Below are 16,071 nucleotides of genomic sequence, written 5' to 3'. Positions count from 1 at the left end.
TCCCTTGCTACTGAATCTTTCCTATGAACATGAACATGTAGTTAACATTTCTTTTAAAATGTTAAAAAAAATGTTTGTTCTAACTTCCCAACTTCAGCTCCGCCCGTTCACAGCCAAATTTTCCAAAATAGTTAGTTATATGTACTCTTAGTCTCCATTTCTGTTTCCTATTTTTTTCTCAACCCATGCTAGTCAGTCTTGGACACAAGAAAAGGTTCTCTTTCTAGACAAACAGCCATCTGTATGCTGATGATTACTAAATATACATTTTTAGTCAATGTCTTTCCTCTGAATTCCATCTAAATATCTACTTTGATATTTAAAAAGCTTCTTAAAGGCAACATGTTCACAGAACTCATAAGGCAATTCCTATTAAACACGCATCAGTTTTCCATTTCCGTTCTGTTCTCAGTGAAGACTATGCAAACAACTATAGATACCAGAAATCTCAGAGTAAACTTCAGACATTCACTATCTAATCCAGTAGTTCTCAACCAGAGGCAATTTTGCTCACCAAAGAACTGGCCAATGACTATAGACATTTTGGGTTGCCATGACCAGCAAATGATGACACCTAATGGAGGAATGCTGCTAGACATCCTAGAATGTATAGGTCAGCCCTCCACACCAAAGAAAGCTAGCCTAAAGTATCAATATTACAGAGTCTTATACATCCTAATCTAACACATAACCAAATCCTATCAATCCACATCCCAAATAAAGCTTAAATTCATCAACTTCTATTCATCATAAAGACAAGCACTTCCTAATTCAAGACCTCATTCATTACATTTTATCTCGAATACAATAACTATTCTACATCTAAGTTTGTTCAACCTTAACCTGCTTTCAACACTACAATCAAAATAACCTTTAACTTATCTCTCTTCCCAGTTTTAAAAACATAACACTGAATAGCTTATTAACATTCTAAGACTGGTCTAAAAGTCCTTGCATGATCTCTCTCCTCCCATCTTTCCTACCACACCTTCAACTACTCTCCCTCTAATTTACCAAACTAACTCACCTTGGTCTGCTTTCAGTTCTTTGCACACACAATGCTCCTTTTTTGGGTTAGGACCTTTCCTCTCTCTAACGAATTATTCCTTTGAGTTTTTAATTTGGTTTATTATTTCTTTCATTTCAAGGATTTCTGTTTGGTTTTATTTTAGAACCTCTATCTTCCTGTTGAGGTGATCTTTTGTTTCTTGGATTTGTTTATGCAGCTCAATGTTGAAGTGATCTAAGAGTAGACACTTGGAAGACAGGACATCAGACAATGAAGATAAAATATATCATCTTGAAAAGAACAAAGACCACACAGCAAAAATGGTAAGAAACCATGAACAGAACATTCAAGAAATACAGGATAGCATAAAAAGACCAAATTTAAGAGTTATTGGGATAGAGGAAGGCATAGAGGTCTAAACCAAAGGAATGAACAATCTACTCAATGAAATAGTATCAAAAAACTTTCCAAACATGAAGAATGAATTGGAAATCCAAATTCAAGAAGCCTACAGGACACCGAATGTACAAAATCACAACAGATCCACACTAAGGTACATTATAATAAAAATGTTCAACATACAGAATAAGGAGAGAATTTTTAAAACTACAAGAGAAAAGAATCAGAATACATGTAGAAGAAATCAATTAAGATAATGGCAAATTTTTCAACACAGACCTTGAAAGCTAGAAGATCCCGGAACAACATATATCAAGCTTTGAAAGATAATGGGTGCCAACCAAGAACCTTGTATCCAACAAAATTAAGGTTTAGATTTGAAGATGAAATAAAAACCTTCAACGATAAACAAAAGTTAAAAGAATTTATAGCTAGAAAACCAGCACTATAAAACATCCTTGGCAAAATATTCCATGAAGAGGAAATGAAAAACAACAATGAAAATCAGCAGAGGGAGGTAGTACACTAAAGGAAAAACTAATCAAAGAGGAAAACCAAGTAAAGTTAAATAACAAAAATAAACGAATATGACTGGAAATACAAACCATGTCTCAATAATAACCCTAAATATTAATGGCTTAAACTCAACAATCAAAAGACAGTCTAGCAGATTGGATTATAAAAACCCTAACAATATGCTAACTCCAGGAGACCCATCTGATAGACATACACAGACTGAAGGTGAATAGTTGGGAAAAATCATACCACTCACATGGACTGCAGAAGCAAGCAAGGGTTTCCATCCTCATATCGAATAAAGTACACTTCAAGCCAAAGTTAATCAAAAGGGATAAAGACGGACATTACATACTGCTCAAGGGAACCATATACCAACAAGACATAACAATCATAAATATATATACCCCAAATAATGGTGCAGCTATTTTCATCAAACTCTTCTCAAGTTCAAGAGTCAAACTGACCACTACACAAGAATCTTGAGTGACTTTAACACATCTCTCTCACTACTGGATAGATCTTCCAAACAAAAGTTGAATAAAAGTTGAATAAAGAAACTATAGAACTCAATAACATAATCAATAACTTAGACATAACTGACATATGTAGACTATTTCAACCTGCATCAAGAGATACACTTTCTTCTCAGCAGTACATGGATCCTTCTCTAAAACAGACCATATACTATGTCACAAAGCAACTCTTAGCAAATACAAAAGTAGAGATACTACCATGCATTTTATCAGATCATAATGAAATGAAATTGGAAATCAATGACAAAATAAGAAATAAAAATTTCTCCATCACCTGGAGACTAAACAATATGCTACTGAATGAACAATGAGTTACAGAAGACATCAAGGAAGAGACTAATAAATTCTTAGAGGTAAATGAGAACATACACAACATATAGAAATCTCTGAGACATTATTAAAGCAGTACTAACAGGAAAATTCATTGCATGGAGTTCATTCCTTAAAAGAAGAAAAAAATCAACAAATAAATGACCTCACACTACATCTCAAAGCCCTAGAAAAAGAAGAACAAATCAGCAGCAAAAGCAGAAGGTGAAAAGTAATTAAAATTAGAGCTGAAATGAATGAAATCAAAACAAAAGAAAAAACTGAAAAAATTGACAAAACAAAAAGTTGTTTCTTTGAAAAAGTAAATAAAATTGACAGACTCTTAGCCACACTAACGAAGAGAAGGAGAGAGAGAACTCAAATTACCAGCATACATGATGAAAAGGGTAATAACACAGCAGACACTACAGAAATAGAGGATAATTAAAAATCATTTTGAAATCTTATACTCCAATAAGATAAAAGATATTGAAGGCATCGACAAATTTCTTAAGTTATACAATTTGCATAGACTGAGTCAGGAAGATACACACAATTTAAACATACCAACATTGAGTGAGGAAATAGAAGACACCATCAGAAGCTTACCAACCAAGAAAAGACCAGGACCAGATGGATACAGAGCTGAGTTCTACAAGACCTTTAAAGAATAACTAATACCAATACTCTTCAGTTTATTTCAGGAAATAGAAAAAAACGCTGTAATTCCAAACTCATTGTATGAGGGCAATATCATCCTGACCCCCAAAACCAGGCAAAGACACATCAAAGAAAGAAAACTTCAGACCAATATCTCTAATGAACATAGATGCAAAAATTCTCAATAAAATTCTGGCAAATCAAATACAAAACGTATCAAAAAGATTGTGTACCATGATCAAGTGGGACTCATCCAAGGGATGCAAGGTTGGTTCAACATACAGAAATCAATAAATGTAATTCATAACATCAATAGACTTAAAGATAGGAATCATATGATCATCTCAATAGATGCTGAAAAAATATTTGACAAAATACAGCACCTCTTTATGTTCGAAACATCAGAAAAACTAGGGATAACAGGAACTTATCTCAACATCGTAAAGGCTATCTATGCTAAGCCTCAGGCCAAATCATTCTAAATGGAGAAAAATTGAAGGCATTCTCTCTAAAAACTGAAACAACACAGGAATGCCCTCTTTCACCACTTCTATTCAACATAGTTCTTGAAACAGTGGCCAGAACAACTAGACAGCTGAAAGAAATTAAAGGGATATGTATAGAAAAAGAAGAACTTAAATTAGCACTATTTGCTGACAATATAATTCTATACCCAGAAGACCCAAAAAAAACTCCACCAGAAAACTTTTAGAACTAGTAAATGAATTCAGCAAAGTAGCAGAATATAAAATCAACACCCATAAATCAAAGGCAATTCTGTATATCAGTGACAAATCCTCTGAGAAGGAAATGAGGAAAACTACCCCATTTACAGTTACCTCAAAAAAAAAAAAAATAAGATACTTGGGAATCAACTCAACGAAAGAGATGAAAGATCTATACAATGAAAACTACAGAACCCTAAAGAGAGAAATCAAAGGAGACCTTAGAAGATGGAAAGATCTATCTAGTTCTTGGATAGGCAGAATTAATATTATCAAAATGACCATACTACTAAAAGCACTATACAGATTTAATGTAATTCCGATCAAAATCCCAATTGCATTCCTCATAGAAATAGAAAAAGCAGTCATGAAATTCATCTGGAAAAATAAGAGACCCAGAATAGCTAAAGCAATCCTTAGCAGGAAGAATGAAGCAGGTGGTATCGACATCCCTGACCTTAAACTATACTACAGAGCAATAGTAACAAAAACAGCATGGTATTGGCACCAAAACAGACTGGTAGACCAATGGTACAGAATAGAGTACACAGAAATTACAATTATTTTATATTAGACAAAGGTGCCAAAAACATGCACTGAAGAAAAGACAGTATCTTCCACAAATGTGCTGGGAAAACTGGAAATCCATATGCAACAAAATGAAATTAAACCCCTATCTCTCACCATGCAAAAAACTTAACTCAAAATGAATGAAGGACCTAGGAAGAAGACCAGAGACTCTGTGTCTAACAGAAGAAAAAGTAGGCCCTAATCTTCATCATGTAGGATTACCCCCCACTTCCTTAATAAGACTCCTGTAGCGCAAGAATTAAAATCAAGAATCAATAAATGGGATGGAATCAATCTAAAAAGTTTCTTCTCAGCAAAAGAAACAATCTGTGAGGTGAACAGACAGCCTACATCCTGGGAGCAAATTTGTATCCCTCACACATCCGATAGAGCACTAATCTCTAGGGTATATAAAGAACTCAAAAAGCTAAGCACCAAAAAAGCAAATAACCCAATCAACAAATGGGCCAAGGACCTGAACAGACACTTCTCAGAAGAGGATATACAATCAATCAACAAATATATGAAAAAATGCTCATCATCTCTAGCAACCAGAGCAATACAAATCAAAACTACTCTAAGATATCATCTCACTCCAATCAGAATGGTAGCTATTATGAAGACAAACAACAATAAGTGTTGGCGAGGATGTGGAGAAAAATGTACATTCATACGTTGCTGGTGGGACTGCAAATTGGTGCAGCCAATCTGGAAAGCAGTATGGAGATTCTTGGAAATCTGGGAATGGAATCACCATTTGACCCAGCTATCCCTCTCCTCGGACTATACTCAAAGGACTTAAAAATAGCATACTACAGGGACACAGACACATCAACATTTATAGCAGCACAATTCACAATAGCTAAACTGTGGAGCCAACCTAGATGCCCTTCAGTAGATGAATGAATAAAAAAAATGTGGCATATATACACAATGGAATTTTACTCAGCAATAAAAGAGAATAAAATCATGGCATTTGCAGGTAAATGGATGACGTTGGAGAAGATAATGCTAAGTGAAGTTAGCCAATCCCAAAAAAACAAATGCCGAATGTTTTCTCTAATATAAGGAGGCTAACTAACAGTGGGTAAGGAGGGGGAGCATGAGAGGAATAGATGAATTCTAGATAGGGGAGAGGGGTGGTGGGAAAAAGAGGGGGCAGGGAATTAGCAAGGATGGTGGAATGTGATGGACATCATTATCCAAAGTACATATATGAAGACACGAATTGGGTGTCAACATATTTTATATACAAAAAGAGATATGAAAAATTGTGGTATGCATGTGTTATAAGAATTTTAATGCAAAAAAAGTACATGTATACAGACATGAACTGGCGTGAACATACTTTACATACAAAGATATGAAAATTTGTGCTCTATATGTGTAATAAGAATTGTAATGCATTCCGCTGTCATGTATTTAAAAAAATAAAATCAATGAAATAAATAAATAAAATAAAGCATTATTCCCCCTCCTGCCACTCTTTAACTAGTTGAATCCTAAATCATCTTTCAGATCTTCCTCCTCTAGGATGCTTTCCCTGAGAAATCAAATACATTTTCTCAGCACTCTAATTTTCCTTCATAGCACTCATAAATATAAAAATAAAACTTTGATTTGCATGATCATTTTTAATGGCTCTCCCTCTAATCTGTTTGTAAATGGTAAATAGACCATGTATTTTTAGCACTACTACATTGCCTCTCTCATGTCTAGCACTCACAAATATCTTCTGAGTACTAAAATAAAAAATCAAATCTACTCCAGGAGTTTCAATGTCATTTTTAATTCAGATGTCTTTGGGACCCGTACCTCTAGCCTTGACCTTACTTCAGAACTGCAAACACACACTATAAGTTCAGTTACAAAATGTTTTCCTACACTACCAATAAGCTTATATACTGCAGGGAGTGGTATCAATTTAACATGGAAGTTTCATTTGTTGGTGATTTGTGCATAGAAGAGCAACTACAGAATTACAATCATCACAATGAAGAAAAATCCTCACTCAGCATGGCCACTACCGAGGCACAGGTCCTTAGAGATCTAAGACAACTAAAAATAAGCATTTGCATCCAGGATTATTGCTCAAGAAAGCATACCCCTAGCCTTCTCACTCAGAACATTTTCTTTTGTCTCAACCTTAGCAGCCTCACTGACTTGGAGCCCCATTTTCTAACTGCTTTGTCTCAATGCCCACCATGAGTCAGCGTCTCAACTTTATTTTGTATATTTTTAATATCCCCTGCAGCAGCATCTAGCAGCCATGGACACCAAGCTGCCTGCTTGGTCTATCCAAGTTATTTCCCAAGATATCAATTATTATTCTTGATGGTGTTCTTGTTACAAAACTGTTTTTAGTAGTCTGCTCCAACATTATTCTCTATAAGCCCTACGTGCTTAGTGTGCAATTTGTAGAATATGAGGTTTCTCAAGAGCGAAAATGTTAATGCAGATTTCCCAGTGTCTCAAATTCTCTTAACTATTTCCTCAATCAATTTATACACTAAAAATCTCTGTTCCTTGCCCAGAATCAAATCACTGGAGTCACTCATGTCTCTGTCTTCCCTATATTCAATTATCCCCACATTCCAACAATTTTCCTTATGCACTATCTATCATCACTACCATATGCTATAACAGAAAGGTTCAGCCTCTTATCTAGATGCATAACAAGCTCAAGGTAATCATCTATCTTTTGGCCCCACCTCATTCCAAACCAAACTCCATCATACTGAAATATACAGCCTCTTAAAAATACAAACCTCATTGTGTTATTTCCTCTACTCAAAAACCTTCAATGGCATTCTGTAAATTCAAAGTCGAAAACCACTGTCCTACTTTTTTTCTTTTTGGGGGGGTTATCAGGGATTGAACTTAGGGGCATTCAACCACTAAGCCACATCCCCAGCCCTTTTTTCTATTTTATTTTGAGACACAATCTCACTGAGTTGCTTAGTGCCTCACTTTTGCTGAGGCTGGCTTTGAACTTGTGAACCTTGTGCCTCAGCCTCCCAAGACACTGGGATTACAGGCGTGTACCACCTCGCCTGGCTCCACTGCCATACTTTTACTTCATACTGAATTCTCTATTCACTTTTTAACCATGCTACAGAGGTAAACCATATAAACCTGAGCACACTGATGGCAAAGATAGACAATAAATATCAGTTAGTACTGTTATAAATCACTTGATATTATTGTTTTAGTCAGCTTTTTCGCTGCTGTGACTAAAAGAATCTGACCAGCACAACTGCAGGGGAGGAAAAGTTTATTTGGGCTCACGGTTTCAGAGGTCAGTCCACAGAAGGCCAGCTCCATTACTCAGGGATCCAGGTGAAGCTGAACATCATGGCAGAAAAGAGTAGCAGAGGGAAGCAGCTCACATCATCAGGAAGCAAAGAGAGAGACTCCACTCTTCAGATACAAAATATATACCCCATAGCCACACCTCAATTCCTACCTCCTTCAGCCACACCCTACCACTTCAATTACCACAGTTAATCCCTATCAGGGGATTAATTCACTGATTGGGTTAAGACTGTCACAACCCAATCATTTCTCCTCTGAACCTTCTTGCATTTTCTCACATGTAAGCTTTTGGAGGACAACTCACATACAAACCATAACAGGAGAGGTCTGAGAATGTCATCTCCCTACTCTTCATTTTAAGCATCTTAAGTTCCTCCTTTTTTTCTTTTTTATTTTTTCTTTTGGAGACAAGGGTCAAATCTCAGTTTTGTCACTTAATAAGTATAACCTTGAATAAGTTATTTAGCTTTCTGAACCTCAATAAATTAGGATAATATTCATGTCAAGGGGTGGCTGAATAGACTAAATGATATAGCATGAGTAGAATGCCTAGAAGAGTCATTAATAAACATTAGCTTTCTTTAAAAAAAAAAAATGGTCACTTAAAGAATGACCACTGAACCTTGCTTTCTTTCTCCCACAATTAGGAAGAAAAAAAATAGCATTCAAAGAAAAAGATACAACCGCAAAATCTCTCTCTCTGAAATAAATGCTTAATTGCAAAAACATTACATGTAGAATAAACTTTTTCTATGTAACCAAGTAAAGTGTGATAGGAATCACATTTTACCAGATGAGGTATACTGATTAATGTGAATTTTATGTTGTTAAATTTACTGAGACTCAGAGTATGCCTACTCCATATCCAGAACTATTAGGTTAGTTCTAATAATTAACCAAAAATACATAAATACGTGCACAAATATAGAGAATGTACAGTATCTATATACATAACAAATCTCATTTTAAAAACAGGCCCTATCAGATGAATACACAGCTTAGTTCTACAAGACTTTTAAAGAAAAACTAACATCAATACCCCTCAAACTATTTCATGAAATAAAAAAACAGGAAACATTTCCAAACACATTCTATGAGGCCAATAACACCCTGATTCCAAAACCAGACCAAAACACATCAAAAAAAGAAATATCTCTGATGAATACAGATGCAAAACTTCTCAATTAAATTCTGGCAAATCAAATACAAAAGCATATCAAAAAGATAGTGTACCACGATCAAGTGAGGTTCATCTCAGGGATGCAAGTTTGGTTCAATATACAGAAATCAATAAATGTAATTCACCACATCAATACACTTAAAGAATCCTATGATCATCTCAATAAATGCAGAAAAGCACGACAAAATACAGCACCCTTTCATGTTCAAAACACTAGAAAAATCAGGAATAACAGGAACATTTCTCAACATTATAAAAGCTATCTATGCTAAGGCCCAGGCCAACATCATTCTAAATGGAGAAAAATTGAAAGCATTCCCTCTAAAAAACTGGAACAAGAAGGGATGCCCTCTTTTACCACTTCTATTTAACATGGTTCTTGAAACTCTAGCCAGAGCAATTAGATGAAAAAAATTAAAGAGATACGGATAGGAAAAGAACTCAAATTATTACTATTTGCTGGCAATATGATTCTATAGCTAGAAGACCCAAAAAATTCCACCAGAAATCTTCTAAAACTAGTAAATAAATTCAGCAAAGTAGTAGAATATAAAATCAACACCCATAAAGCAAAGGCATTTGTGTACATCAGTGACAAATCCTCTGAAAGAGAAACTAGAAAAACGACCCCATTTACAATAGCCACCAAAAAAAAAAAAAAAAAATTAAATACTTAGGGAATCAACTGAACAAAAGAGGTAAAAGACCTCTACAATGAAACCTACAGAACCCTAAAGAGAGAAATCAAAAAACACCTTAGAAGATGGAAAGATCCACCTTGTTCTTGGATAGGCAGAATTAATATTGTCAAAATGACCATATTACCAAAAGCCTATACAGATTCAATGCAATTCCAATCAAAATCCTGATGACATTCCTCATAGAAATAGAAAAAGCAGCCATGAAATTCATCTGGAAAAATAAGAGACCCAGAATAGCCAAAGCAATCTTTAACAAGAAGAGTGAAGCTGGTGGCATTACTATACCAGACTTTATACTACAGAGCAACAGAAATAACAACAACAACAAAAACCATGGTATTGGCTCCAAAACAGACGTGTAGACCAATGGTACAGAATAGTGGACACAGAGACAAACCGACATAAATACAGTTATTTCATGTAAGACAAAGGCACCAAAAACATACATTGGAGAAAAGAAAGCCTCTTCAACAAATGGTGCTGGGAAAACCGGAAATCCATATGTAACAAAATGAAATTAAACTTCTATCTCTCACCATGCACAAAACTCAACTCAAAGTGGATCAAGGACCTAGGAATTAAACTAGACACCTTGCGCCGAATAGAAAAAAAAGTAGGTCCAAATCTTCATCATGTCAGATTAGGCTCTGACTTCCTTAACAAGACTCCTATAGCATAAGAATTAAAATCAGTAATCAATAAGTGGGATGGATTCAAACTAAAAAGCTTCTTCTCAGCAAAAGAAACAATCAGTGAGGTGAATAGAGAGCCTACAGAATGGGAGCAAAGCACATCAGATAGAGCATTAATCTATAGGATATATAAAGCACTCAAAAAACTTAACACCAAAAAAAAAAAAAAACACACTTCTCAGAAGATGATATACAATCAATCAACAAATATATGAAAAAATGTGCAACATCTCTATCAATTAGAGAAATGCAAATCAAAACTATCTAAGATTTCTTCTCACTTCAGTCCGAATGGCAGCTATTATACATACAAACAACAGTAAGTATTGGCAAGAATGTGGGGGAAAGGCACACTCATACATTGCTAGTGGGACTTCAAATTAGTGTAGCCAATCTGTAAAGCAGTATGGAGATTCCTTGGAAAACTTGGAAGGGAACCACCATTTGACCCAGCTATCCCACTCCTCAGTTTATACACAAAGAACTTAAAAGCAGCATGCTACAGGAACACAGCTACATCAATGTTTATAGCAGAATAATTCACAATAGCTAAATTGTAGAACCACCCAGATGCCCTTCAGTAAATGAATGGATAAGGGAAAATTCAGTATATATATACACAATGGAATATTACTCAGCATTAGAAGAGAATAAAATCATGGCACTTGCAGGTAAATAGATGGAGTTGGAGAATATAATGCTAAGTGAAGTAAGCCAATCCTAAAAATACAAAGGCCAAATGTTTTCTTTGATTTGAGGATGCTGACTCAAAATGGGACAGGGTGGAGCATGGAGAGAAATGGAGAACCTTTAGGGCAAAGGGGAGGGAAGGGATGGGGGGAGGCATGGGGATAGGAAAGACAGTAGAATAAGTTAGACATCATTACCCTAAGTGCATGTATGAAAACATGAATGGTGTGAAAGCACTTTGTATACAACCAGAGACTTGAAAAATTGTGCTCTATATGTGTAATATAAAATGAATTACATTCTGCAGTCATATATAACAAATAGGAATAAATAAATTTTAAAAAAGGTCCTAGGGACATACATATACTAAAAATCCATATATAGTCTATATACTAAAAACCCATATATAGTCTATGTTTATATATTCATTCAAAAAAATTAACAAATTTGCTTCTAGAACTAGTAAATAAATTGCTTCTACCATATGTTTTCACATTATAGCATCATAAATTTCTTTGAAATGAGAAAGCAAAGAAGGGAGAAAGAATGGGGAAAGAGGAAGGAAGAAAGAGCACCAAAACATCCCAAGTTGGTCTTTTCTCATTTCATTTTGCTTTTTCCTCTCTCTCACTGGTTCTACTTTATCTTAAGGGAAGAAATGTACAGGAGAATAGTTTTTTCCATATATTGTGCTGGGACAAGTGGAATAAAACTGAACCACCTACTTTATATCATACACAAAAATTAACTCAAAATGTATTAAGTTCTAAATATAAGAAATAGAACTAGCCAGGGACAGTAGCATACACCTGTAATCTCAGCAGCTTGGGAGGCTGAGACAGGAGGATTGCAAGTTCAAAGCCAGCCTCAGCAAAAAAGTGAGGCGCTAAGCAACTCAGTGAAACCCTGTCTCTAAATAAAATACAAAATAGGGCTGACGATGTGGATCAGTGGGTAAGTGCCACCTAAGTTCAATCCCTGGTACCTAAAAGAAAAGAAAGGAAAAAGAAATAGAACTATAAAAATCTCAGAACAGCACTATGCTTCATTACGTAGATTAAGCAATAGATTCTTAGATTCAACACTAGTAGCACAAGCAAATAAAGAAAAACAAATTAAATGAACTGCATCAAATGAAAAGATTCTGTCCTTTAAAGTTACCAACAAGAAAGTTAAAAGACAAATCAAGAAAGAAACAAAATATTTGCAAATCATATACCTGATAATGGTCTGATATTTAGAAAATAAAAACTCTCAACTAAACAATAAAAACAACCCAATTTAAAAATGTGCAAACAATCTGAAAAGACATTTCTCCAAACAAGACATCCAAATATCCAACAAGCAAATGATAAGATGTTCAACAACATTAATCATTAGGAAGACGCAAATCAAAATCACAATGAGAAGGTCTGAAGATGTAGCTCAGTAGTAGAATGCTTGCCTAGCATGTACAAGGGCATGGGTTCAATTGGCAGTATTGAAGAAAAACATTCACAAGATATCATCTCACACCCAGTAAAATGGCTATACTAAAAAAGACAGGGCTGGGATGTAGGACATAGTTCAATGGTAGAGTGCTTACCTAACATGCCCAAGTCCCTGGCTCACTATCAAAAACAAACAAAATGAAAAAGACAATAACAAGTGTCACAAACATGAGCAAGGATAGGAAGAAAGCAGAACATTTGTACACTGCAATTGGAATCTAAAATTGTGCAAGCACTTAAGAAAATACTGTGGCTGATCCTCAAAGAGTTAAATATAGGACGGGAGATATAGCTCAATGGTAGAGTTATTTGCCTGGCATATGCAAGGCCCTTGGTTCTACCCCTAGCACTGACAGGAAAAAAAAAAAGTTAAACAAAGAATTACCATATAACCCAACAATTTTATGCCCAGGTATACACCTAAGAGAAATAAAAATAAATATGTTCATATAAAAATGTGCACAAATATATTCATATCAGCATTATTCATAACAGCCAAAAAATAAAAACCTAAAAATTAATCAATTAACAAATGTATTAACAAAAGATGATAAGCACAAAATGGAATATTATTCAAATATAAAAAGGAATATGGTACTGATAGATGCTATAAAATGGATAAATCCCAAAACCATTATGCCAAGTAAAAATAGACACAAATGGCCATATGTTGTATTAGTCAACTTATATGGAATGTCTAGAATAGACAATTCCACAAGGAAAATAGTAGTTTTTGTAGGCATGGGAAGAAGTGGTGGGGGTGACAGATAGGGGACTGACTGCTACTTGGTACAAGGTTTCTCTGGGGGGGGTGATGAATGTTTTGAAATTAGTTGGTGGTGATGGTTGCAGAACTTTGTGAATATACTAAAAACCACCAAAATGTACACATGAAAGGGTAAATTTTATGGTATCATCATAACTCAATGAAAGATAGAAAATTAAAAAGCAGCCCAAAGAAGAAATGAAGCAGATGTTGCTTTTTTGATCTGCCATTTTCTGTACATTTTCTATGTTCCAGACCTGCACTAGTTGCTAGGAACCCAAAAATGAGTAAAGCAAAGTCACTACACTCTCTGGGCTCTTTCTCCTTAGCCTACAAATGTCCAAAAGGAGTAGCTTTGAAAAACATCAAGTATAAGCCATAGAAAATCCAAAAGGGCAAAGATATTTCATAATAAACCTTTCACAATTACCTAGAAGTTTTTTTTGTAACCTTTAACTAAATATGATACACTTCTACTATTGAGTATTAAATAACTTCCCAATGCTGATAATGTCAATTTTCAAGAATTATTATTTAAATAGTTACATTTCATTTTACCTGAAAGATTTTTACAAATATTTTTGTTGTCTCTTTTGATCATATTACTTTGAATGCATTACTTCCTCAGAGACTCCTGAATTCTTTATTTTTGACATTTAAAAACCTTATAATATAAACACAAATATTCTAAAAGAAAGTGCTTTTTAACATTTTATTACAATAATCATATGAAAAACTAATTTTTCTGTAAATAAGAACAAGTAACAAGGGTTTAAACTATAAAATCAAGTGTTTTGGGCTCTCATTCCAAATTTTTATATATCAGGGAAAATCTGATTCCCTGATGACATAGATAAAATAGCAAACAAAATTCAAAGTAATACTTAGAAAATTGGGATGAAAAGTACTTTAAACAGCTTCTTTTAATACATTATTTATATTAAATTTCCAAAGACAAAACTAAAATCGGCATTATTCTTACCTTATCTTTGGCCTCAGGCAATGGGATTTCTCTAGGTTCTAAAAACGGTATTTCTCGAAAAAGTGGAACACATCTGACTATATCTGGTACATAGGGCGTATGAAACAATGGCGGCATCGAGTATCTTCGTTCACCTGATAAAGGCACTATCTGGTTAACTACAGTTGGCTCTTGGTGGGGTGAATGGAAACGCTGCCGTTTACCGTCAAGAGGAAGGTTTTTTTCATCGCTTAGTCTCCTGGAAACAAGCAATATACCTTAGTGATTATAGATACAACTTTCTGATAATAATAAACAATTAAAACACATAAATATCCTAATAGATCATCACAACATTATGATTCTTTAAATAAGGCTACATTATTAGCTCCATATTAAGTTTTCAGCAGAAAAAATACCTCTTCATCTTAGAAAAATGAGTAGTAATAATAGATATAGAAAAAAACTACAGGTATATATTAGAGCTATTATTCTCCTGCATTTGGACTATTCCTATGTTTCATCTCAGCAGTGAAAACTTTTTTTTTTTTTTTTTTTGGTACCAGGGATTGAACTCAAGGGCACTCAACCACTGAGCCGTATCCCTAGCCCTATTTTGTATTTTATTTAAAGACAGGGTCTCATTGCTTAGTGCTTCACCATTGCTGAGGCTGGCTCTGAACACACAATCCTCTTGTCTCAGCCTTCCGAGCCACTGAGATTACAGGCGTGTGCCACCTTACCCAGTTCATCGGTGAAAACTTTATAGAACATTTTTATTTATGCAATCACTAATAACCAAACATCTAACTCTATCACAAAAAGGATAAGATTAAGTGAAGGTTTTTAAAAGGGCTCTTCAAATATGCCTATGTATCAACAAGACAGACCAAATTAAGAGATACTTCTGTATAAGCCATAAAGATATTAGACAACTGAAGATATCTGAAAATGAACTGCACCTCAGATATGAGTATTGTATTAATATAAGTTTCTTGGGCAGGATCAATGTATTTTGGTTATAGAGAATATATTTATTTTTAGAAGGAAAAAGCTGACATGTTTTGGGATGAAGTAACATGCTGTTAATAATTTTCTTTCATTAGGATCCAGAAAAAAAGTGTGGTGATCAGAAGCAAAAGAAGTAGAAAGAAGCAAATGCATCAAAACTTTGATGAAGAAAATAACCAGGGCTGAGGAAATAGTTCAGTGACAGAGCACTTATCTAGCATGAGACAGACTCTAGGTTCAATCCCCAGCACAAAGGTGAAGGGAAAAAAGGAAAGAAAAGGAAAGAAAAAAATGGGGAGGAGGGGAAGGAGGAAGAGAGAGGAGGAAGGAAGGAGGAGGAAGGGAGAGAGAGGAGAGGGGAAAAGAAGAAAGGTCTTTAGAAAGCTTTATGTCATACAGAAATGTTTACTATATTTTCTATTATATAATCTTGCCTGTATAAATCAAAGAACATTAAAAACTTTATTAGAAATAAAAGTATTGGACTGGGATTGTGGCTCAGCAATAGAGCGATCGTCTATCACGTGCAGGACCCCGAGTT

At 34.8% G+C, this 16,071-nt stretch overlaps 1 protein-coding gene across 3 annotated transcripts in view; it reads right to left on the bottom strand.

Annotated features, from left to right (window-relative positions):
• Tent2 (terminal nucleotidyltransferase 2) overlaps positions 1-16,071 on the bottom strand; it is a 62,455-nt gene that overhangs the window by 38,149 nt on the left and 8,235 nt on the right. For all 3 annotated transcript variants that reach the window (XM_013360195.4, XM_078044266.1, XM_005329006.5), the window contains exon 5: positions 14,541-14,778. In XM_013360195.4, coding sequence (XP_013215649.2) covers positions 14,541-14,778 — 238 coding nt within the window. The remainder of the gene's footprint in view (positions 1-14,540; positions 14,779-16,071) is intronic.

The sequence above is a fragment of the Ictidomys tridecemlineatus genome, chromosome 1, assembly GCF_052094955.1.
Source record: "Ictidomys tridecemlineatus isolate mIctTri1 chromosome 1, mIctTri1.hap1, whole genome shotgun sequence".
NCBI classification, from domain to species: domain Eukaryota; kingdom Metazoa; phylum Chordata; class Mammalia; order Rodentia; family Sciuridae; genus Ictidomys; species Ictidomys tridecemlineatus.
This window is presented reverse-complemented; position numbering and strand designations above follow the sequence as displayed.